General features: G+C 54.1%; 1 protein-coding gene across 3 annotated transcripts in view; it reads left to right on the top strand.

Moving 5' to 3' along the window:
• GSN (gelsolin) overlaps nucleotides 1–25,000 on the top strand; it is a 53,865-nt gene that overhangs the window by 13,724 nt on the left and 15,141 nt on the right. The window contains exons 3-8 of one of the 3 annotated variants that reach the window (XM_047830887.1): nucleotides 12,816–12,886; nucleotides 14,227–14,431; nucleotides 15,145–15,299; nucleotides 21,511–21,672; nucleotides 23,183–23,332; nucleotides 24,510–24,599. In XM_047830887.1, coding sequence (XP_047686843.1) covers nucleotides 12,863–12,886; nucleotides 14,227–14,431; nucleotides 15,145–15,299; nucleotides 21,511–21,672; nucleotides 23,183–23,332; nucleotides 24,510–24,599 — 786 coding nt within the window. In that variant the 5' untranslated portion in view covers nucleotides 12,816–12,862. Of the gene's footprint in view, nucleotides 1–12,565; nucleotides 12,767–12,815; nucleotides 12,887–14,226; nucleotides 14,432–15,144; nucleotides 15,300–21,510; nucleotides 21,673–23,182; nucleotides 23,333–24,509; nucleotides 24,600–25,000 lie in introns of those variants that run through there. The other 2 variants (XM_047830886.1, XM_047830888.1) reach the window with 2 other exon arrangements.

The raw sequence follows: 25,000 nt of genomic DNA, 5'->3' as shown, positions 1-25,000 counted from the left end.
AGTTCCAAGCATATGCCTGGTGCACGCTGACCAGCCTCTGTTATCTTTACTTCCCCGTCGGTTGAGAACAGCCCCATCCATGTTGTAATCTGCCCCTTGGGGGGTCCTGTGTGGCCACAAATCTGTAATCATCCCACCAGCATCTTTATTTTATGGCTGAGGAATTTGGGGCCCAGAGAGAGATAGTGACTCATCTAAGGTCACCCAGCCTTTCAGTGACAGGGCAAAGACCTGTTCATTTCTCCCTTTTGCAATTCTCCTTTTTTTTAAAATGCTGATCATTGAAAAAAATTCCCAAGTCAACTGGAGAAGAGGCAACAATGGGATGGGCATTTGGGTGGGTAGGGGGTCTCCCAGATATTTCCAGGGAGTATCCTGACTACAAGGGCCCTAAGAAAATCATCCAACCACCCTAGTTACGTTTGGGGAAATTGAGGCCCAGAGAGAGGTAGTGGCTTGCTCAGGGTCCCCAGAGTAGGGAGCAGAGAAGGGGTCACAAGGGCCACTGCCAGGAATCAGCAGGAGTTGGGTGGGCTCTTCTCCCTGACCCACTGCCTCTTGTTTAAGAAAGTGAATTAAAGCATGAAACAACGGTTTCCTGAGGAAGTTTTGGGTTTTAATGTGCCAATGTGTCAAGGACCATTTCCGGAACTGTGTGTGCCCATGTGATGCCTGTGGAGTTGGGCCTGGCACAGCTATTTCAGACTAAGCCACGGGGTCCTATTTATAGGCCTGCGCGATTAGGTCGATGTGGTCGGGAGAGGCTCGCCTACCCTCTGCCCGGCCCGGCGATGGCCGAGGAAGAGGCCCTTGGGGGAGACTCTGACCCATGGGTGAGTGGCAAGGGATCTGGGGTGGTCCCCGAAGCCTGCTCAGAGGAGGGGCTCCAGGTAGGCCTCAGGGGAAGTCCTACTCCTGACCCCCCGTGTCAGCGGCCAGCCAGGCCCTCTGCAGAGATGACACCAGCTCTGATCCTGTTCTCCCTCCTGCCTGGGAGCAGGCCAGGACTCCTGGCACTCGGGCCCTTTCCCCAGCCATGCCCCTTGAGTGTTTGCCTTGCTCTGTGTGGGTCACACCTCCCAGCCTTTGCCTTTGCTGTTCCCTCCTCCTGACTTGCCTGGTGGTTCCCAGCTCCCAGAGACAAACCTCCCTTCGTTCTTCAAGGCTCTGCACAAACGTTCCTCCTCCTTGTCTGGTTAGGCCCTGGGTGCTCCCTGCCTTGTGCTCCCACTGCCCAGAGCCATTTGAGTGACTACCCAAGTTCCTGTGTGCTCCCCACGGGGCGGGAGGTCCTGAAACAAGGCCTGACACAGAAAGGAGAGACGCGTTTGTAGCTGAGAACCTACCATGGCCTTTCACCTTATTTTTGTTGAGATGTGAACTGCATGCCAACACATGCAGGAGGTATGCTTTACAGGGGTGTAGGAGTGAGAGCAAGACTTCAGAGTTAGATAACCCTAGATCCAGACCCTGCCCTGTACTTCCTAACTGTGTGACCTGGGACTGAGCCCCTCTGAGCCTTAGTTTCCCTGCCTGTAAAATGGGCATGATGCTAGCCATGGGTTTTGGGGAAGCATTACATAAGAAAAAGCTTACAAAAACTTATCATGTTGTGGGGTCCATAATAAGCTTCTACGTGCAATAGTAGGTGCTATTTCCAGGTGGGGAAACTGAGGCTCAGAGCAGGGAAGTGCCTTCTGTAGGGTCCCACAGAAATCAGTGGCCAGTAGGAGAGACCAAGTCTTTCTGGGGTCCTGGTCTCTACCTCCACCCTGTGTTCTTCTCTCCTCCCTCTCTTAGCCTCCTGGGCTTATTCTGTTCCGCAGATCAGGGGAGGCTTTGTTTGGGGATTGTTTTTCCTAAGAAGTTTCCTCTGTGGTGCCACAGGATGACTCAGACCCCTGAGTCACCAGGAGGCTGAGGGCCAGGGAGGAGGAGGGAAACAGAGAAAGGACAGGGAAGGGGGCCCCAATTTCAGCGCTGGCTTCCCCACTGCTTGATTGACTGGGTCTGACAAGTCCCCTCTCCCGCCTGTGAAAGAAGATGCTGGGCTTTGATGAGTGGCTCCCAGTCCAGGCTAAGTCTCAGAATCCCAGGTGCCTGGGCCCCACCCTGACCTACACACCCAGAGGCTGGGCGTGGGGCCTGGGAATCCACGGGTTCTGGAGCTCCCTAAGGGATTCTGCTGCACACCTGGGCTGCAGAGGTGTTTGGGAACCTCCCCGTTCAAGGCTATTCCCGGCTGGGCCTCAGAGAGGTTGCTTAGCCTCTGTGACCGTCTGTACTCACTTTTTTGCCGCACGTTTTGGCAGAATGGTGCATAGGAAGTGCATGAGCTTTAAAAAGAACAACAATAACAACAACAGCAGCAGCAGCAGCAGCAGCTTTTTGGAAGTATAATTCCTGCAAGTTGTCAAAGTAATTTACAAACACATAACTCACCTGTTCTAATGAATTCAGTGAGTTGTAGTAAATTTACAGAGCTCTGTCACCATCACCACAATGCAGTTGGACAGTATTTTCATCACCCCTGATCATCCCTAAGTGATGCCTGTCTCCACACCCACCCCACTAGCCCACCACTGATCTACTTTCTGTCCCTTTGAGTGCCCAGACGTGTGTGCCCCTCCAGGTTCACTCTTTCTAGCTATGTGACCTCATGCAGATTACTGCCCCTCTCTGAGCCTTGGATGTCTCCTCCACAGGAGACGGGATAATCCTATCCTTCTTGTAGCTTATTGTTTGAATTTCGCTAATGTGGTGGAATGTCTGATGCATCGTGTGCGCCAGGCATGTGGGAGCCTGGCACGCAGTATACAGGGGGCAGTACAGGTACCTGGGTGTGCTTATAACAATGTTCACAAACATTGTATTGACTCACTTTGTGCCACGTGCTGGGCTTAGCATTTTAAATGCATGATCTCTTTTCACGCCCGCCACAACTCTTACTAGGTGAGCGTTCGTATCATTTTTATTTCATAGCCAAAGTTGCCGAGGCACCAACTATGGAGGTAACTTCTCTCAGTCAAATAGGCAACAGTCGGAAGGGCTGGGAGTCTGGCCTCCTTAATCATTACACTAGAGATGGGAATCGCGGAGTTGGGGACACCTTTCACGGACTTAGCGCAAGGTTTGTGGCACACACTTTCAAGGGACAGGACCTGGTGTTTCGAAAGCTGGTATGTAGAGCAGAGGGCATCAGACAACTGTGTGACCTGGTGTATGGAGCATGATGTAAGGTGTAAGTGACATGGGACGCAGCGCATGGAACGCGCATCAGGGGGCGCACGCAGGACAAGGTATGAGGACCACAGGTCTGGTATGGGGCACAGAGAACATGGTGTACAGGGTGCTGGGACATAGGGCTTGAGACGTAGCAATGGAGCAGGCTCCTGGGTCACGGAGGGACCCTTTCCGTGTCAGTGCCTGGGGCTCCGGCACGAAGCAGCAGGAGCCAATTGTGTCTTCTCACAAAGGCCTGTCTGTTTTTTGCCTCCTCCTTCCTGTCTCTTTGGATGCCAGAGAGTGGGAGTGTCCGGGAGGAGTGGGGCCCAGGGTACCCCCTACCACCCTGTGAGCTCAGACAGGGGTCAAGGCTTGGGACCAAGTCCCTGGCTCAGAAAGAGCCTGCCGGGCCCCCGCTTCTTTCAGAGGCAGCTGTGAGCACCAACGTTGGCTGGGCCAGACCCCAGTGATTTTCCTCTAAGCCACCCTCCCTCCTGCTTCCCCCTCTGGCTGCCGCTGCTGGCTGCAAGCACGTCTGCATTCCGGGGACTTAGGAGAGAGCACGCACAGCTGCTGGGGCTGAGAAGCAGATAGCCACCAGCTGCTGCGGGAGGGCAAGGAGAGGCTGCAGGTGCCTGGAGGGCGGCTCCAGGCTAGCACTTCCTGAGCCCCCTGGCGCCTGGCGCTCACCGCCTTATCTTGTCTGGTCTGCACAGGAGCCCCAAAAGCCTGATGAGGAGCCCGAGGCTCCGAGAGGCAAGGTCACACAGAGGCAGAGCTGAGGCTAGACCCCAGCTCTTCTAGAGTCCGGAAATTGGCATCTAGAGGCACGTTTAGGTGGCCCAGAGAGTGTTGCTGGAGGAGTCAGTGGGTGACGAGGCTGAAAGAGCATGGAGGGCCTGAAAGGCCACGCTTGGGGGTCCTGACTTCCAGTCCGCGCTGGGGGCCATGGAAGGGTCTTCAGTAAGCAGTGATGCGATCTCTATGGATAATGGCAGCGAGGAAGCTGGTGTAGTGGTTCCCGAGGACAGATGGAGACCCTGACCTAGCACAGTCCTGGGATGTGAGGTTGGGAAGTAGGGTGTGGGGTTGTGAGGCACAGAGTGTGTAGGGTGGAGCACATCAGCTCTGGCTTCAGCCCTCCTGCTGTGTCTTGGTGGGATGACTGTGGTTAGGCCACAGTGTCACCGAGGGTTCCCGGAGTCCCCGGAGGGACAGATGCCTGCAGGGTGATGCTGGTCACTGGGCAGGTGCCTGGATGCAGGTGAAGCCCGGAGAGAAGACAGCACCCATTCCGGAGCCCGACTGTGCCGGCCATTGGGTAGTATGTGCTGAATCTTGTTTAATTCTTCCAGCTGGTTGTGATTATTTTCTGGGCTGGAAAAGGAACAAAAACATTCCACTATTATACCTCTGCTTATGTTTAAGAGGGGAAAGTATTTAAAAAAAAAACCCCACAAAACTATTACAATTAAAAGGATTAGTAGCAACAAAAAATATCTTTGCATCTCTGGAAGTTCTATGGTGGGTAAAAGTTTGAGCCAAATTGCAAAGAATCTCTCATCATGCTATGGACTTAGGAATTTTTCCATAACTGACTTTGACTAGGATCAGGTTTTGGCAAGCCTGTGAGATCATCTGACCACTCTGTACTCAAGGACATAGGCTCAGAGAGGTTGAGTCACTTGCTCAGGGTCACCAGATAATGAGTGATAGGACTAGGATCAGATGGTGACTCCAGAGCCCTTGTTCTTTCTGGTGAGGGCAGACCAGAAAAGAGGGCAGGGTGTCATGAGGAGAGACTCATGGCGGCTGGAAGGCAAAGTGGGCTCTTTAGGTGCTGGCTGGAGGCCCTCTCCTGAGATGCCTCCCCATCCCTGGCATCAGCAACCATTCTGAGTCTCTGGGCCTTGGCTGGGCCCCCCAGCCCTCTCCTGTTTTGCATAGAAGGACACAGAGGTAGAGGTTGAGGGGTGGATATGCGGCCGGTGAGCTGTGTGTATACAGGGCCTGGACATAGGCCGGGAGTTTGTCTTTGGATGTTACGGTTATTGAACACCTGCTGCATGCCAAGCCTGGTGCCAGCGGCTCCTTCAATCCTCCCAGACACCTTACAGGGTAGGAATCATCACCCCATTTTATAGAGGAGGAAACTGAAGCACTGAAGAAAGGCCACGTTCCCAAGTGCCCTTGTGGTGGGGATCTGGGCTGTTCAGACTCACACTGGGCATTGCCCTGTGCTCTGTTCAATACGAGGTTGTACAGTCTTCACCCTGCTGGTCATTCTTGGTGTCCTGAGCTCATGAGGGCTTGGCCTCCGCTCACGGACTCTGTCATCTCTCCTCTGCCCCACACCTGCTGCATTTGTGTTTCTTGAGAGTTCTGCCTGCAGGATGTAGACTGATACCCAGGTGGATAGGCTCGTGCTTCTTGCCTGAGCCCAGCACATGGAAGTCTTGGCCGTGGCTGGCTGTGCCAGGCTCAGGGACAAAGGAGGGCTTCGTTTGGAGCCTGCAGCAGAAGGGACATGTCACTATCTTCTGATGTCCTGTTGTCATTGTTCCCAGCATGATTATTAGCCTAGGGAGCTTCTAAGGTTCCTGGTGGATCGTAGTGAAAGATCAACTTGACCCGCAGACTTGGCCAAATGCACAAACATTATTTGCCTTTGCCGTTTCTTTCAGAATCCTAGATCCCAGGGCCCGAAGGGTCCTTAGAGATGAGTTGGTTCATTTGTCACCTGAGTCCCCTTGGCTGGGTCACCACCGGGCGGCTCATTACTTCTCCAGAAGAGGAGGAAAGAAAGTGGCGTTTTTGAACATGAGTTTTATGCTGGGCATGGTCTTAGAATCTTCCACATTTATGCTCGCATTCAGTCCCCTCCACTTGCCTTTGAGAAAGGTATTTTTACCCCAATTTTATAAATAAGGAACTTCAGTCTCAGAGAGACACCTACCCATGCCACCAGCACACGATGACCAAAGCGTTTTTTAATAGCTGCCTACTGTATGCCCAACATTTCACTCAGCCTTGAGTGTATCTTACCTTACTGAATTCTCACAGCAACCCTAGGAAGGAGGTATTATAATCCCCATTTTACAGATGAGGAAATTGAGGCCCGGAGAGCAGAAGCCACTCGCTCAAAGGCACACAGCTAGGAAGTGCTAGGTCAGGGATTCAAACCCAGATTTTCCTGGCAGGTGCTCTTTCCACAATCATGCACATGGTTTTTCTCCCTCTTGGAAAGCCCTTCCTCTGTGGAGCAGGGGGCTGCCTCCCATGGCTTCTGCTCATTCTGGCTCTGGTTCGGGCCTCACAGGCCCTGCCTCCCTAGAGGTTTGCAGATGGAGACCGTGTCTGTGTCTTCTACTGGGCCCCATGGCTACAATGCCTGCAGTTGGGCCCTCTTTGTCCTGCTGCACATTTGTGTCTGTGCCCGGGTCTCCCCTATTGGTGGGCTGTGGAGTGCCAAAGGGGCTGGGATACAGTTTTTGTCACTGTTTACAACCCCAGCCGCTGGCCTGCCAAGCCTCCCAGGGCCAGCTCCTCCCCTGGGGAAGGGGAGACAGACTGAGAAGTGGACCCTGGCAGGAAGGATGCTGGGCCACGGCCGTGGCCAAATCTGGCTGCTTCCAGGGCACGGGGTCAGGAAGTGGTGCGGCCAGGCCCCCTCTAAATGTCCCATCTTGGTTCTCAGCACTAGGTGGGGTTACCTCCGGAAGCTGGAAAAAGGCCAGTGGCTTCAGTCCCTGAGATCGTTGGTCTCTTGGAGGTGGCGTCAGCCAAGCCTTACTGGCCGTCTCCCCAACAGCTGTCCACACCCGTGGTAGACTGGGCCAAGGCAGAGGTTCAGCTGGTTCTTCCAGGGAGCTCTATCCTGTCACGGGCTCAGGCTTCAGCTCTGGACCTGGGAGTCGAGAGCTGGGTTCTAGGTCTGCCCTGCCAGGTACTTGCTGTGTGACTCTGAGAAGTGACAGTCTTGTCCTTGGAGTCATTGTCTACGAAGAGGATGGACTAATGAACATGGCTGCTCACGAGTCCTTCTCTGCGTAACTCACGCCAGCATTCTGGCTCCAGAGCTCCCAACCATTCTGAACCGGGCCTCCCTATCCCTATTTACAGACCCAAGGCTCAGAGGGAAAGTAACCTTTCCCAGGTCACACAGCTCAACTCAAGAGGCTGTCAAACCTGTAAGCTTTCTCCTGCACCACACCCCCACACTGCTCGCACATGATGTCTCCATGCTGAACAGAGGCCTCTGTGCAAAGAAACCAGGCAGTTCAGGGAGAAGGATGCTGACTTTGCGGGGGGCTCTTCCTGTGTGTCAGGCCTCTGGGCTTCCTCGATTCTCTGTGAGCCAGGTGTTATCCTCCCATTTTATAGATAAGGAAGCTGAGGCCCTAATCACAGGAGCTGAGTTTCCCAGGTTCTGAAACGCGTGTTCTTTCAAGGCCACAGGCTCCCCACACCTCACGGAGGCCCTGCTCAGTTTCACTGGGTTTTATAACTGGCCTCTCTGTTTACTGACTATTGTCCCAATTAGCAAAATCCTGGGCCAGAGGGGTGGGTGTTCCCAGGAGGACCCAGATAACAGCAGTGAGCCAGAAAGCAAACAAGCTCCAAGTGAGGGCTTCCCAGGAGTGGCCGGCTGCCTGAGAAATCAAGAACAACAGTGTTTGGGGTGAAGAGAAAAGAACAGGGTGGCGTCTTCCAGGCCCGACCAAGGCCTTTTGTACACAGTGGCCGGGGGCGGAGGGCGAGGCCGCCTCCTCCAGTCTCTGGTAGCTGCCCTGGGAGGCCCAGAGAGACAGGAAGACCAGCTTGAGGTCACACAGGGAGCAGGGCCAAGCTAGTTGAGGGGGGTCTAGTGACAGGGGAGGGACATGGTTGTATAACTCCTTCCTGCGGAAGACACTGAAAAGCTGCCTACTGTGTGCGCGGCTCCGGGCAGGAACCAGGAACACCCAAGATCAAAGGTCAAAGGGACGTGTGAGTTCCAGAGGAGAGCAGGAACTAGGACATGTGCTCTCCGGACAAGTGGTGGCAGAGCCAGGCTACCTCCCGAGTCAGAGAAACCAGGCCCGACCCGAGTGTCTATGAGTGGCAGAGTCCGTCTGCTCAGTGGCCACAGCCTGGGGGTCTTCCTAGGACATGCCTTTGTCCTGGGTACTCATACAGGTGTGCGGGGGGCCTAGCAGACTTTCCTGTGACCCCCTGCCCCAGCCTGGGAGGTGTGTGGGGAAGGGGGCGAGGTTGACTGCCTCAGAGATTGCTGGCTGTCGGGGCTGGCCTGGCCTTGATTGGCTTAGCGACTGCGGGGGTCACTGCCGCTCCCTGCCTAGGCTGGATGATACCTGGAGGGTTCTGCCTCGTCTCCCCAGACAGCGCTTGGGGATTAGAGCCAGCCCGATGTGTGTTTGAGTCTCAGCGGTGCCTCTCTCCAGCTGAGTGGCCCTGAGCAAGTGACTGAAACTTGTGGAGTCTGTTTCCCCATCTGTGACATGGGAACTCCAATGCCTGTTTCCTCTGGTTGCTGTAAGGAGACTCCATATTGGACCCTGCCTGCCTTTCCTCCCTCTCTTGTCCCAGAGATGTCTGGACCCAGAGGTGAGATGGCATGCTGCCATCGGTGATGGTGGTGCCTCCTTCTGCAGCTTAGGGGCCCTGGACCGTCTGAATGAGAGGGTCCTGTGGAGGTGAGCTGGTCCAATGCCCCCATTTCACAGATGGGAACACTGAGGCTCACAGATGTGTAGGTTCGGGATATGGTTGCACAGACAGTTTCTGGGAATGCTGCCGCCAGGAAGGCATCTTAGAGCATGCTGCCCCAGTGCATAGGGCATATGGAGACTCGAGGCCCAGACAGGGACAGCGACTTATGCAAAGTCATCCAAGAAGTCAGTGGCAGAAGCAGGTCTAGCACTTGGGCCTCTTCATTTTTACCTAGGGGTCTTTCTTTTGCACTGAGATCCCCCACTGTCCTGAACTCATACATCGTCTTCCAGGCGGGGAGCAGTGTGAGACCACATTGCCCCATCACAGCCCACACACATCACTGCCCTGTAGCAAGAGTTTCCAGGCTGCGGGCTCCCCAGAGGCTGGGGTCAGGGTCTCTTCACCAGGTCTCCAGTGCTGAGGACCCAGGCTCCAGAGCTGTAGGGCCTTGGTAATCAGTAACCTGGGGGCCAGGGACCCTGGGCTGGTAGTCGGTGACCCCCCCGGGGCCAAGGCCAAGCCACAGCAGCCCTCTGTGAATCACCAACTGGCCAGGTCAGGGCTACTCTTCCAGAAGGGACCGCTCAGCTGGGCCAGCTGCCAACTCACTTTCACTCTGGGGGCTGGGATGATGAGATTTCTTCTCCCTACTCGTTTGTCTTTTCTGGACTGTCCAATGAGTGGGCATTACTTTAAGTATATTTTCAGTGGTATTATTTCTTTTTTAAAAGAAACAAAAACTATCATGGATACATACCTGGAAATAGTTTTAAACCCTACAGCTAGTTTTATTTTCAGGTGAGTAGATTGAGGTGTAACTTCTATACGGTAACAATTTACCCATTGTGAGTGTTTAGGAGTCCGATTTTTAGTAGATTTTTCTGTTGTGTGATCATCACCATTATCTAGGGTTGGAATGTTTTCATCACCCTTAGGTGTCCTCCCAGGCTGACTGCAGTGACCCCAGCCTCAGGCAGGCACAGTAGGATTTGCAAGTGAAAGTCTCCCCCTTGGTCTGTCCCCTTTCAAGCACACTGCCTTGACAGTTTAGTGTTTACCCTCCTTGACTTTTGAAGGATGCATGCAAAAACCACCACCCTTATAAAAAAGAGGCGAGGAGTCATACGATCGTCCTCGTACAATTTGCTTCCTTTTGCGCTTAGAGGTCTCTCTCTGCTTACTGTGTGCCTACTGTGTGCCAGGCACAATCAGAGCTAGCTCATTCTTTTTTCACAGCTGCAGAGTGGTCTATTGTATGGCGGCTCCATAATTTATTTAACCAGGACATTTGGGTCCTTTCCAGTTTTCTTCGAACAATGCTTCAGTGAACATTCTTGCACGTATATTTTGGTGTTTCTCTGTAAGGAATACTGAAGGAAGTGGGACTTCTGTGGCCTTGTGTCTTTCGAATTCACAGAGCTAAATTGCTATGCAGAGAGGTGAAACCGGTTTATGCTTAAGTGGAGAGCATCTGGGAACTGGGGGAGGTTTATAATCCTCCAAATCTCCAGGGAGAGGGAAGAGCCCTGAATTCAGCCTCTGCAGGCCAGGGCCTAGGCACACAGCCCTGAGCCCTCGGGCATCTCTCTGTGGCTCCCCGCAGACACTGGGATAAGTTGCAGACTCTTGTGGGGCTCCAGGGCCCCTGTGACCCTTGCCAGCCTCTCATCTCCTCTTGTTCCCTGTGTCTCAGACTGGACCCCTGCGTACTCACTGGATGTGGCCTGTGTTTGCTTGTCCTTTGCCCAGGCTGTCCCCTCCCCTAGAATGTCTTTTATTCTCAATCTGCCTCCTCCTTGCTCTTTGAGGCCTGGGGCACAAGTCCTTTTTTTTTTTCATGAAGTCTTCTAGTAATCCCTACAGTCTGAATTGCCTTCTCTCTGTGTGTTCCCTTAGCTCTTTATCTGAACTACAGACCCCCTTAAGTGGGAGGAAGTTGTGGGTGGTACAGGGTAAACTTCAGCCTGATTCAATAGAAACTGGGCTCCATTGGGAGCTGGGATAGGTGACCATGGCTTTGTAGGAATGGGGACAGGAGCTCCCGTTTACCTAGTTGCAGGCCAGGCCCTTTTCATACACACAGACTGATTTAATCCTCAGTAACTACTGTACCCATTTAGTAGATGAGGAGACTGAGGCATGAAGTACCTTACACACAGTAGAGGCGGGGATCAAACCCAGGTCTCCAGCTCCCCAGTTCTCTTCCTCTCATTGCACTAGGCTATTAGGAGAGAGGAAGGGAAGAGAATCTGGAAACAGAGAAGTGGGTCCAGCAGAGTTGGGGGAGGGAAGAGAGAGGGGTTGGTGGAGGTGGGAAGCAGGCCTGCGTGAGCCAGAATAGCACTTGTCTGAACCCAATGACTGGGTGCCTCTAGCGGGACAGTGAAGGGGTGGGAAGGGAGCCTGGGAGTGGGGAAGAGACTTGAATCCTTGCCTCCCCCCCCCCCCCCCCCCCGGCCCAGGGGAGCCAATAGATAAGACCTTAAAGTGAAAAAAGAACCCTCTGGGTCCCCTCCCCCAAACCCCATAAAACAAACAAACAAACCCTCAGAACCACCACCACCAACGACAAGAATAAGGGCTTGAAGGTGAGCCCTGCAAGCATCAGCCAGCCCAGAGTGGGTAGATAGAAGTGGTTGTTTCTGGGGAGCAGTGAGTGGGGTTGACGGGGAACAACTTTGTACAAATAGGTGGTTGTAGGTTGTGATAAAAAGAAACACTTTTTTTTTTTAATTTTTTTTTCAACGTTTATTTATTTTTGGGACAGAGAGAGACAGAGCATGAACGGGGGAGGGGCAGAGAGAGAGGGAGACACAGAATCGGAAACAGGCTCCAGGCTCTGAGCCATCAGCCCAGAGCCTGACGCGGGGCTCGAACTCCCGGACCGCGAGATCGTGACCTGGCTGAAGTCGGACGCTTAACCGACTGCGCCACCCAGGCGCCCCAAAAGAAACACTTTTTAAAAGAAGGAAACAAGGGCGGTCTCAAGTAGAGTAGCGTGTGCAATCTCAGGACTGGAGAGCTCTACCCAGCCCCCGGGAGTCTTGCTTGCTCCCCGGTGCAGTGAAGGCAAGCCCCCTGCCCTCCTGCCCCCAGCTAGGCGCAGCTGCAGGCGGCCTAGGTGGGCCTCTCCCCCAGACTGCCTGGGTTCAAATCTGGGCTGTACCTTTTCCTAGTTGTGCGCAAGTTGCTTGACCACCCTGCACTCAGTTTTCCCCTCTGTCAAGTGGGGCTGTTCATAGGACCTGCACTGTAAAGGATGTCGTGAGGTGCTGGGAAAGCGTTCACAAAATAGAAGTTCCTGTTATCGTTTTACTGGAGATGTCAGGGGCAGAGAGGGGAGGGGGCTCGTGTGGGGCACACAGGAGGCCGAGCTGGGTTCCCCGCCTTTGGTGCCTGCACGCACCCATGTAGTGTGCATTGCGTGGGCGCCTGCTGAATTCCCTGGGCCGGTTGCTTCGTTGCCGCCCCGGAGCAGGAGTGAAGGGGCAGCCACGCCCGGTTGGGTCGGTCCGGGTTGAATCCCTCCTGTCTCCAACCGCCCGGCCAAATCCCCGCCCCTCCGGGGCCCCGCGCCCTCCCTGAGGGGCGGTCCCGGCTTGAGTGGGAAGGGCAGGCGGCTATAAAGGGTCGGTGACCCAGGGGCGGCTGCGGGCTGGGGTCTTCTGCCGCCGTCGCTGCCATGGCGCCGCACCACTCCGTACCTGCGCTGCTCTGCGCGCTGGTCCTGGCGCTGTGCGCGCTGTCGCCGCTGGCTCGCGCGGCCACCGCGTCGCGGGGGGCGTCCCAGGCAAGGGCGTCCCAGGGGCGGGTGCCCGAGGCGCGGGTGAGTGCCCGGGGGGCCCGGGGCTCCCGGAGTAACTCTCTATTGTAAGTTCTTGCAGATACAGCGCTAGGAAAAGGGGAGTAATTCAGGTCTAGAATGGAAAAACTGTTTTGTTGCTTTGTAAGTATCTCTTGCTGCTTCCGGGGCTCCGGTGGAAGGGGGTGGGAGCCTCAGGGGGCCTGGCTGTTTCCCTCCCTAGAGGCTAACCTCACCTTGGCCGGATTTCTTGTTCCCCTCCTGACTGCTCCTTTTCCTGGTCTAATTTCTCTTTCTGTCTGCCTGATTTCTCTCCCCTCTTCTGATTTCTGATTTCATTTCAGATACCTCTTTCTTGTCTGATTTCTCTCTCCCTGTCCAGGATTTCCCCCCTCTTTCTTGTATGATCTCACTTCTGCCTGCTTATGCTCATTCCTATTATTTATTCTCCCTTCTCTGTTGTCTCTTCTGTCCTGTCTGGTTTCTCCTCCTCTCTCCTGTTTTCCCTTTGTGTTTCTCCACCCCTCTGCCTGCGTTCCCCCCATCTGGTTTCTCTTAGATCCGTCCTCCGGCCCGAGGTGACCTGTGCCTGCTGATTTCTGCCCTCCAGCTCCAGGCTAACCATCCTGCCTCTGCCCCATCTCTAGCCCCTGTGCATGTCTGATGTCCTTCCCCCGATCCTTGACCGCCTCCTCTCCAACAGGCTCCTGCAGACCCCGGCTGCGTCCTCTCCACCTTTTCCAAGAAATGGAATTTGGGGGTGGGACGTTGGGGGGGCAGGAGGGAGGAGGCAGACAGCGCAGGAGGCCACTTGGGCTCAGTCATCTAGGCCCTTCTTGGGAGGGTGATGGGGACATGGATGGGGTATGGGAAATCTTCCAAAGAGCAAAAGCAAAAGGCTGTGTGACCGTGGGCCACTACCCTCCCCCATTTGGGCCTCAATTTCCCTATCTGCAGAATGGGGTTGCATAATGAGCTCTCTGAGGACCCTTCTAGTTCTAGGAGCCACTGAGGTGTTGGAAGGGAACCCACTGAACCCCTGGGGACCCCCAGATTTACCCTTGCCATGTGAGGGGGTCTCCCTTTCGTTCCAGAGCTTATGCTCTTGGGGCTTACAGCAGTTCTCTGTGCCGCTTCCTAGCTGGGGGTCCTTGGCAGAGTCACTTCACCTCTCCGTGCCTCAGCCGTCCCATCCAATTGGCACTAAGAAGGGAGGGGAGAAGAGAGGTAGAGCCCTCTGTCCCTGCATCACCGGTGAGCTGAGTAGGCGAGACAGACTCTGGTCAAGGACAGGGTTTGGAGCCTAAACTCCGCCCTGTTTGCTCGCTGGCTCACAGAGACGGGGGTAGACTCGCCTCAGGGGTGGGGAGATTCAGAGGCTCAAGTGAGATGCTCTTGGGGCTGGAAACCACCCTCCCTCGTGCCCCGGGGTCTCTCCCCACCGAGGCTCCTGCCCCTGCTCAGGCCATGCCTGTCTCTTGCAGCCCAGCAGCATGGTGGTGGAGCACCCCGAGTTCCTCAAGGCAGGGAAGGAGCCCGGCCTGCAGATCTGGCGTGTGGAGAAGTTCGACCTGGTGCCCGTGCCCCCTAACCTTTATGGAGACTTCTTCACAGGCGACGCCTATGTCATCCTGAAGACGGTGCAGCTGAGGAATGGCAACTTGCAGTATGACCTCCACTACTGGCTGGGTGAGGCCACCCCTTCCCCGTAAAGCACAGACCTTGAGGCACAGTCCCCCAGGAAGACTTAGTGACTGCTGAGCATCCAGCGTGTGCCTGCCCCTTGGCTAGACATTGCGGGTCTGGAAACTCTAGAGCCCGCCTGCCCCCGTTCAGACCCCAGCTCTGCCCTTTGGCGGGCCACTCAGTGCCTCTGGAAAGGGCACACCCTACCTCCCGGGAGTGTCTTGAGGGTTAGACAGGTTCCCGTGGCACTCAGAGCAGGGCTGACCTGGGGCCCCCGGGCCCCCTCCACACTTCCCTGGTCCAGCTCCAGCCACACCCCGGTTTGCCCTGCAGAGTCAGGAGCCTGGAGCCCCTGCTCTGCTCCGGGACTCAGTAAGTCCCCCCCATCTCCGCACCTCACTTTGTTAATCTGTGAACTGAGCCACTGCTCCCAGGCCTGACTTCATGTCTAGAGGTCTGAGAGGGAGTGCAGGGGAACGAGTGAGAGGTGAGTGTAGGAGGATGTGTCAGAGCTGAGAGGGCTCTTGGAGACTCGTGGAGTCCGGCCTCCCGCCGCCCCCTTATACAGAGGGGTTAACTGAGGCCCAAAGAAGGTAGGGGCCTGCCCAGCTTCTACAGCCAGGCCTGGACAGTGCTGGGGGCTCAGGACTCCTCCTCCTTGGGAGGCTGGGTCCACTTTCGGGAAGCCAGCCTCATGCTGCTCTGACGCCCCCTAGGCAATGAGTGCAGCCAGGACGAGAGCGGGGCAGCCGCCATCTTCACCGTGCAGCTGGACGACTACCTGAATGGTCGAGCCGTGCAGCACCGTGAGGTCCAGGGCTTCGAGTCAGCCACTTTCCTGGGCTACTTCAAGTCTGGCCTCAAGTACAAGGTAGGTCTGGGTGCCAGGGATGGCTGCACCAATGGCAGAGCTTGCTCAGGCCCATCCATCTTCCAGCCTTGTAGGTTGGGGTGGCAGACAGGTCACAGCTCGGCCTTTGGAGTTGGCTAGCCCTGGGTTTGAATCCTGGGCCTTCCTAGCTGTGTGACCTTAGACAAATTACATTCCCTCTCTGAGCTTCTGCTTTCTTATCTTAAAATGGAGAGAAGAAAATGTGTCACTTCACAGGATTGTCTTCCTAGCCCCAGCAGTGAGGGGGGTGGCCATGGGTGGACATCCAGCCGCTTGCTTCCCCAGGGCAAGGCCCAGTCCTGCTCCCGCACCTCTCAGTTCGTAGGTCCTGCCAACAGAAGGCGCCATATTGGGTATTTGAAAGGGAAGCCTTGACTTCATTCCTCATTATGTTCATTAGAATCCTCTTTGACCTTGAACTCTGAGGAGTCTGAACCCACACAGCCCTTACTCCCAATCCTCGGCCAGGTGGGGCTGAGCAAAACCAAGCTAGGAGCCCTGAGAGGCTCTGCCCCACTGTGCCGTGTGACAAGCAAGCCACTTTGCCTCTCCGGGCCTCCTTTCCTCTCTGGATGCATGAGAGCCAGTGGTACCAGCCCTTCAGGCCTGGAGACAGGATTTGGTGAAGGGTGGCTGGGAAATACCGTGCACAGGGCTGGCACCTTGGAAGCGCTCAGGGAAAGGTGTGGTTTTACAAAGCCGGGGTTGTCTTCGGTCAGGATAGGGAGCGGATCACGAGCTTTGGTAGCCAGGCGGGCCTTAATGTCAGAGTGCAAAAATCTTATTTTAAGGTAGGGAGGGAAACTGAGGCACAGAGCGGTTAAGCAACTGGCCCAGGGTCAACCAGCAAGTCAGTCCTAGAGGCAGGACCAGAGCCAAGATCTTCTGACTCCCAGCATTCTTTCCACTACACCAACCTGCCTCTTGTGAGCCAGGGCCTGTCTGTGCTGTTGATGTGCTGTGTGACCTTAGAGAAGTCATTGCCCCTGTCAGGGCCTTAGGGTCCCCTGTGCCAACTGGGTGGTATTTGGGGGTCTGAGCAGGAGTCTGCTCAGGTGAGGCACAGGGGACTGGATAATGGGAAAGCACGCTGCGACCGAGATAGCAAAGAGTAGGGTGTGTTCTGGGAACAGAGACTCAGGCCCCGGGCTGGGTGGAGCTAAGCTGGATGCCCCGGTGCCTATCCAGCGCCCCCTGTTGGCCAGTTTCTCCGTACCCACAGCTCCTCCTACTGAGCTGACCTGCTCCCCCTTCTTCCTATAGCCCTTTAGGAGGCTTTGGTACCTTAAAAAAGAGGTGAGAAGCTTGGGACCCAGACCCCGGAGCTGGAGAAGAACCAGGCCTTTTTGTAGTTCTTGGAACAGGAAGTGGAAAGAGCACTTGACCAGGAGTCAGGGAGATTGAGGTTCAGGCCCCAAGGCTACCCCCTCTAACTGCTGTGAGGCTTTGGGCCGGTCGCGTGCCTCTGCGTGTGTGCTCTCGCACATTTATCAAGCCCTTGTAACAGCAGTGCCTGCTTGTTGTTGCTGTTGTGTGGACACAGCAGCTTAACTTCGGGACAAGGTTAGCAGCTTCCGCAGCTGGTAGGTGACGGAGCTGGGACTCAGTGTGAAGCGCCCAGCACAGAACTGGCTCACAGTGGACGCTCTGAACTCCCTGGTCCCTGATCTTAGTGCAGACGGGGCCTAGGAATCTGCATGTGTAGCAAGCATCCGCTACCCTCTGGTGCGTTTTCCAGGATGTTCTTGGACCATATTCTGCCAAATGCTCTGTGGGGTGAGTTCCTGGCCCGGCCCTGGATTTGGGACTTCAGTCCTGAAAGGCCCAGGCTCCTCCTGGTGGAAATGGGAGGTCCAAGGCCAGTCCTGTTTGCTGCCTTCTGCAAGTCCTCCAGCTGCCCCCGCACTTGGCAGGCCCAAGCTTCCTGGCCTGGAGCCCTCATCAATTATAGATCCCTAAGGAGCAGACTTTGTTACGCAAGACTTGTTCCTGTGAAAGCCTGCTCCTCAGAACCAGTTCTGTCCTCGGGGTGTGAGAAGGGGCACGGAGGGGACAGGAGGGCCTAGAAAGGGCTGTCATATGTCATAGGCCCTGGCCCCTCTGGTCCTTCAACCCCCCCACCCTGAAAAGTATTGCAATTTTCAGAATCTGGAGATCTCTCCTCCTCCTCCTCTGCCTCTCAGACAGAACCCTAGAGACCCCTCATGGCTGGGTGATTTGAAACCCTTTGTTCAAACAAAACCTGGGCTGGGCTGAGTCATAGAAGCCCCTGGCCCCACAGAATCAGTTGAGTCCTTCCTGGACTCCCTCCCATTTCTTAGATAAGTAACCTAGAGTTCAAGAGAGGGAGGGGACCAGCTCCAATCAGTACATTTTTCTTTGTCTTATAAACTGTTTGACATTAAAAAAAAATGTAAATCTGTATAGCTTTTTTTTCTTCTTCTGATTATAAGAGTAATACAAGCTTATTTTTGTTAAAATTTTTTTTCAACGTTTTTTATTTATTTTTGGGACAGAGAGAGACAGAGCATGAACGGGGGAGGGGCAGAGAGAGAGGGAGACACAATCGGAAACAGGCTCCAGGCTCTGAGCCATCAGCCCAGAGCCCGACACGAGGCTCGAACCCACGGACCGCGAGATCGTGACCTGGCTGAAGTCGGACGCTTAACCGACTGCGCCACCCAGGCGCCCCAATACGAGCTTATTGAAAAATGTCAAACATTATAGAAAGACAGGTTTTAGAAAGTATAAGTCCCCTGTGGTTTTACTTTTAGAGATATACACCAAATGATGGATAATACTTTTCACTCTATGTGTGAATGAATAGCCGTGTAGATTCATGTATACATAGGGAACTCTGTCTATCTATCTGTCATCTATATAGCATCACTTTAACTTGGAAAGTGACTTTTAGGACCATTTATCCTGTTGAATTTTGTTCAAATAATGTGATGCCAATCTCTGCCCACCGAATGACTAGGCCATAGAAAGCAATAATCACTTCTAAAGAGTATAGTGAAAATTTCCATCCCCTGCAGTTGTAGACCCACTAATGCCTTCCAAGATCTTGCTTTGATCTTTTTGTTAACGTTTCCAAGTCTAATTTCCTAGGATGGTAAGGTTAGAGGAGTTAATTAATCAGGAGATTCATGTCCACAATCATGAGACATCAAGCATTCTTTTCCTTTATAAATTCACAGAGAGTTTATTTATTGTTTTAAAAATGTTTATTTATTTTTGACAGAGAGAGAGGAAGAGAGAACGTGAGTGGGGGAGGGGCAGAGAGAGAGGATCCCAAGTGGGCTCTCCACTGACAGCAGAGAGCCCAATGCAGGCCTCGAACTCACAAACCGTAAGATCATGACCTGAGCCAAAGTCGGATGCTTTAACCGACTGAGCCAGCCAGGTGCCCCCAAAGAGTTTATTGAAACCAAAATTTATGACCTAAAACGGCCCTTTTCCTTTTTATTTTATTATTTTTTTAACATTTATTTTTGAGAGAGAGAGAGAGAGAGTAGGGGAAGGGTAGAGAAACAGGGAGACAGAGAATCCCAAGCAGGCTCCATGCCACCAGTGCAGAGCCTACTGTGGGGCTCGAACCCACAGACTGTGAGTTCATGACCCGAGCCAAAATCAGAGTCTGGACTCGCCACGCCACAGTCCTTTTCCTTTTTAAAAAAAATGTTTCTGGGGGCGCCTGGGTGGCGCAGTCGGTTAAGCGTCCGACTTCAGCCAGGTCACGATCTCGCGGTCCGGGAGTTCGAGCCCCGCGTCAGGCTCTGGGCTGATGGCTCAGAGCCTGGAGCCTGTTTCCGATTCTGTGTCTCCCTCTCTCTCTGCCCCTCCCCCGTTCATGCTCTGTCTCTCTCTGTCCCAAAAATAAATAAACGTTGAAAAAAAATTTTTTTTTAAATAAAAAAATGTTTCTGTAAGTAAAAGGCATACTTGAACAAGTGAAATAGTTTGGAAACATAAAAAAGAATTAAGGGCCTTTCTCTTCCTCCGCGTCCGCATTTTCTTGTCTCTGAGGAATCCGTGGTAAAGGTTGGTGTGTCCTTTTACCACTTTCTGGAGAAGTTGTTCAGATCCACTGTCTCTGTGCCTCCAGCTGTACCGAGTCCTTGGGTCAGGGCTGTCCACGGACACTCAGGTGTTCCTGGGCTGGCAGACGGGCGAGGCTGGGTCCCTGGAGGACGAACTTGGGAGTAAAACCAGCACTGCCACTCACTAGCTGAGACCCTGGGCGCAGAGTTGAACCTCTTTGTGCCTCAGTTTTCTTGTCTCACCTTCTTGAAGTGGGGTAATGAGAGCCCCTACCTCAAGGGCTTGTTGTGAGGATTGAATTGCATGTCTGTAAAGCAGGTGCCTCAGCCCCCCTGACATGGGCTCGCGGAGTGGCAGCCTCTGCGGTCATTACCGCGTGAACGTCGGGTTTGCATCTTTATCCTCAGCTGCCCTTCCTCACCTGCTCCCCAGCAAGAGGACCCTTGAAGCAGAGGAAGGAAAGGCTCCGTGAATCCCTCCCTGGTAGCCCTGCTCAGCCCAAGGGGATCCTCTTGAGAGGCCTCATGCTGGTACCAAGAAAGGACACCAGAGGGCGCTTCACTCACAACAACAAAACCCAGCTTGCTTCTTGAAGGCCTGTGCTCTGAGCAGTGGCTTGTTTCTGCCTCCGGTCCTGGGTGACCGTAGTTACCTTTGCTCTAAGAAAACCTGATTTGGGGTCAATAATGTTGGTATTTTAGATGTAGTCACACCTGGGTTTGAATCCCAGTTCTGACATTAACTAGCTGTGAGCTCTTGGGCAAGTCCCTTCACTTCTGGACTCTACTTTCCTCATCTGTAAGATGGGGTTGACTGACACCTTCCTCACGGAAGATGCAGGCAAGATGCCCGGCACAGGGGGCATGGCATTGTGATTTCAGACACGCTTTTGATACTGCTTACTGTGTGTAGACATAGTAAGAGCCCAGTTGAAACTCGCTCCCTTTGTCCACCTGCCCTCGTGGAGTCTGTGCAGCAAATCAGACCTCAAAGTGTCAAATCAGACACCTCAAAGGGAGGTGGCGGAGAGGGGCCACATTGCTGGCCTTAGTGGGAGCCCTTCTCGCTCCACCCCGTGACACGTGGAGCCAGGCTGGGAACAGGAGGCGGGGTTTCGAGCCTTAGCGTTGCCACGCATGAGCTGACTGCCCTTGAGTCAGTCGCTTCACAGCTTTGGGCTTCAGTTTACCGCGAGTAAAATAGGAAGCCCTCTTAAGGACCTTCTCGACTCTGACTTGTCATCCTGGGGGTAGGGACTGCTCACGAGAAAGCCAGCGGTTTTCCTTGGCATTTCCTGAGCCGAGGGCTGTTCTGACCGCTGTAGGGCAGCCTTCCTGAAGGCCCCTTCCCCGGGACTTGGTGACGACTGCAGAGGGTGGCAGAATAGGGACTTACGTCCTCATTTCAGAAAGGAGAGGACTGAGGCTCAGAGAGGGATAGAGACTTACCCAGAGTCACCCAGCACTGTTGTAGCAGGGCAAGGACTTGACCCTGAGGTTGTACTTTACCCACAACTGTCTCTGAAGGCATAGCCAGGGGTTCCTTCTGTAGATGGAGGGAGAACTGGGTGTGGGTCGGGAGCCATCTTCCTGGAGAGCCTTGGAGGATGGGAAAGCTTGGGGTTAGCATTTCTCAAAATGTTTTGCAGAACACTTGAGCTGTAGGCAGGATGTGGTAGAGAAGGCAGTTCTTGATTCCATAAGGCAGGGAAACACTGTATAAAGCAAAAGGGAAACCTATTTATTTACCCTGGGACTTCTCAGAGCCTTTATTATGCTGATGTGCATTGTGTAAGGCAGTAAGAAGCATTCCCTGAACTTCTTTGATCATGGAACCCTTTCCTTGCAGAATAACCTGGAAGACCAAAGTTCCTTAGAACATCCCTTAGGAAATGCAGTTCCTCAGTGTTTTGAGAAAGGAATGTCTGTAGCTTTTTGGTCCAGGCAAGTGACCCCCGGGGTCTTTGTTAGCAGAGTGAGTATGAGATTCAGAGGGGTGGCAGTAAGCAGAATCTGACCAGGGAATCTGCTGGAAGGCTACTGGTCGACAGGCCAGAATCTCCTTCATTTCACCCCTCTCCCCTGCCCCCATATCTGCTTCCCTGGACCCTTTGCCCTGGACTGACACTGTCTCCTTGACCCAACAGAAAGGAGGCGTGGCATCAGGATTCAAACACGTGGTGCCCAATGAGGTGGTGGTGCAGAGACTCTTCCAGGTCAAAGGGCGGCGTGTGGTCCGTGCCACCGAGGTGCCTGTGTCCTGGGAGAGCTTCAACAATGGCGACTGCTTCATCTTGGACCTGGGCAACGTGAGTCCTGCCCTGCCCTTTCCCAGGGGCCACTGAGATGCTTCTGGCCTGGCCAGGCCTGACTCTGGGGAGGTGGACGCACTGATGCGAACGCGGACAAAGACGTGGGAAGGGCAGGCCCCAGGGACATCAGCTCCTGCATTCACACGTGTTCTGTGCGCGAGTCAGACACACCTGCAGGGACTCGAGTACAGATGTGCCCAGCACGCATAGACTCGCGTGTGTAGACCCAAGCCCACCACACACAGGCGCACAGACCTCATGCGCAGCATCCTCCAGCTTCAATTGACATACGGGTTCCCTGATGTCTTGCGTTCACACGCGTATTTCACGTGCCTCTTGACATATGGTCACTTACAAATGCAGGCACGCGCAAAAACTGTCGGCTCTTGCCCACCAGGCCTGGGCACGCCCCGTGATGAGTGCCTACACACATCGACTTGGGTGTGTGTCACGTGTAGTTGTACACGCACACCTGCATATGGCCACGTGTGCGGGATGCACTTACCCCAGCCCGGTTTACACATGCGGGATGCTGTGTACACGTTCCTGACACCCGTGTGCACTCAGACCTGCAAGTGGGCATGGCCAGACATTTTACCCCGACCTCCTAGGTACACGTGCTGTAATGTCCATGCAAGTGTTGGGAGATACATTTTGTGTAAGCTTTTTATTGGAGCCTAATAGGTACACAAAAGTGTGTGCGAATCCTGAGTGCACAGCTCGGTGGGTGTCTCGAAGTGAATACACCCAGGTTAAGAAACAGAACATCATCAACCCATAGAAGGGCCCTCCTGTGCTCTTCCGGTCCCTTCAATCCCGCGGGTAGCCATCATCCTGAACTCTCTGGAATTACGTGGTTCCAGTAGTTTCTGAACTTTGCGTACATGGAATCATTCTTTCTTGCGTCTGCTGCCTTTTGATCAACACTCCATTGCTGAGATCTGTCCATATGGCATTTGGTTATAGATGGTTCATTCTCCTTGCTGTGTAAGATTTCACTGGGCTGATGTGCCCCAATAACGCTTTTATTGTTTATGTTTCTGGTCGTTTCTGGTTTGAGGCTCCTGCAGGTTGTGCTCCCCAGAGTGTTCTCGCACAGGCCATTCGGTGCACACGCAAATGCCCTTCGGTCGGGTGTACCTCTGGGAAAGGTACTGCGGGGTCACAGATAGCAGTCTGTGGAGCTTTGGTAGCCAAAGCCAAATGGTTTTCCAAGGCGGTTGTTCCAATTCCCGCTCCCACCGGCAGGCAGACGGGTTTATACACGTTGTATGTGTAGTTGAACCTGTGAGAAAGCACATATTCCAAGCTGCACATTCACATATCCTGGTGCACACGGATCACGCCCAGTGTGCCCGGCTGTGTGCCCGGCTGTGCTCCAGCAGCTGCGTCTGGGCACACAGAGAACGAGGTGAGCTTACACACGCCCCACAGTCTCCTCCGTGTCATTGGGCCGGGCTTAAGTGAAGGCTGGGGCACTGCCTGACACAGGGTCCCCGTCTCACAGGACATCTACCAGTGGTGTGGCTCCAACAGCAACCGATTCGAGAGGCTGAAGGCCACGCAGGTGTCCAAGGGCATCCGGGACAACGAGCGGAGTGGCCGGGCCCGAGTGCATGTGTCGGAGGAGGGCGCTGAGCCCGAGGCGATGCTCCAGGTACCCATGGCCACATCCCAGGGGTGCGGGGTGGGGCCGAGCATAGAGGCGGGATGCTCTATTCTTTCCCCTCCATTGGTTAGGCAGTTGTGAGGTGAATTTGTTTTTCCACTGAGCTCGAACTCGTCGGGAGGTGGGGAAGAGCAACTTCCCTGACAAATCCCAGACTCCCCTGAGAGGTGGGGCTGGAATCCCAGGGCCTGGTGCATGCTGGGGTTGTGAGCCACACCCTCTCGCTGGGAGGGCCAGGTCTTTCCAGGGAGCTGAGGAGGAGGGTGGTGGCGGTGAGAACAATCCCCGTGCTGGAGCCTGATCAGAAAGAGACAACTGACCCAAGCCCCTCTCTCCTCTTCTGATCATTCCTAGTGATTTATGGTCCATTTAGGCAACTGCAGGATGGCTTTGCCAGCCATCGTGCTTTGAGGGCGTGTCAATGGAGGCAGAGTTAACCAGGATGAGGAGGAGACCATGAGCTCTGTTCCATGCCTTTTGCTTCCTACTTGTCTGGGGGCATTTGAGTTCCAGTTTTTGGGAAGAGCAGAAGATAATTATTATGGGGAGGAGCCTGGATACCAACTATGGCTTAGAAGGGGCTGTAGCTGGGGCTGCTGAGTCTGGTGGTGTAACCCAGACGGAGGAGTAAAAATAGACTGAGAAGTCACAGGGATACAGGTTCAAATTCTGAATTAGCTACCTCATAGCTGTGCGTACAAGTTACCCCATCTCTCTGGACTTCAGCTGCCTCTTCTATAAAATGAGAGCGATAATCTGTGCCTCCTAGCATGGGTGTGGGGATTAAGTGGGATCATTTGAAGGCATGTGGTGGAAGGTGTTTGCCATTCTTAGAGAGCCGGGGAGGAAATGGTAGAATAAATGTCTGAAGGACTGTCCTGAGTCGGAGGAGTGGGGTGTTCTCACGGAACTCCTGCAGACAGGGCAACAGGGAGGGAAGGACTTGCCAGGCAGGTCTGGTTGAGATCTGCACACCACAGACATAGGAAGAGATACAGGACGTCCTCAGAGGAGGCTCTACCCTAAGTGGAGGGTCCCGGTGGATGCCCGAGTGGTCCTTGCCTGCCGGGAGAGGGAGCTCTCTCAGGAACCCAAGCCCCTCGCTGCGGGAGGGGGCTGCCAGGAGCTCATGGTCACCCTTTCTTCCGTGTCTCATCTCCTACAGGTGCTGGGCCCTAAGCCGACCCTGCCTGCAGGTGCAGAGGACACAGCCAAGGAGGATGCAGCCAACCGCAAGCTGGCCAAGCTCTACAAGGTAAGTCTCAGCTGCTCTGTTCCCTGTGTGTGGGGTCAGGACGGGGAAGCAGCTCCTGGCCGTGGGACCCTGAGCAAAGCGCCCTCGGTAGGGAGAAGGGTGGTAAGGTCAACTTTGCAGGATTTCTAGGGAGTCCACAGAGAAAACTGGGGGGAAAATGTTTTAGGAAAATACTTGGGAAAATACTATAGAAATGGCCACACATGTGTGTGTAGTTATTTCATTTAGAATTTGTTTCTTGTGATTTTTTTGTATGTATGTATTTTTTATTTTAGAGAAAGAGAGAGAGTTCACATGAGTCGGGGAGAGGGGCAGAGGGAGAGAGAGAGAATCTTAAGCAGGCTGCATGCTCAGCACAGAGCTCGACGCAGGGCTCGATCCCACCACCCTGGGATCATGAC

Source organism: Prionailurus viverrinus, chromosome D4, assembly GCF_022837055.1.
Source record: "Prionailurus viverrinus isolate Anna chromosome D4, UM_Priviv_1.0, whole genome shotgun sequence".
Taxonomy (NCBI): domain Eukaryota; kingdom Metazoa; phylum Chordata; class Mammalia; order Carnivora; family Felidae; genus Prionailurus; species Prionailurus viverrinus.
This window is presented reverse-complemented; position numbering and strand designations above follow the sequence as displayed.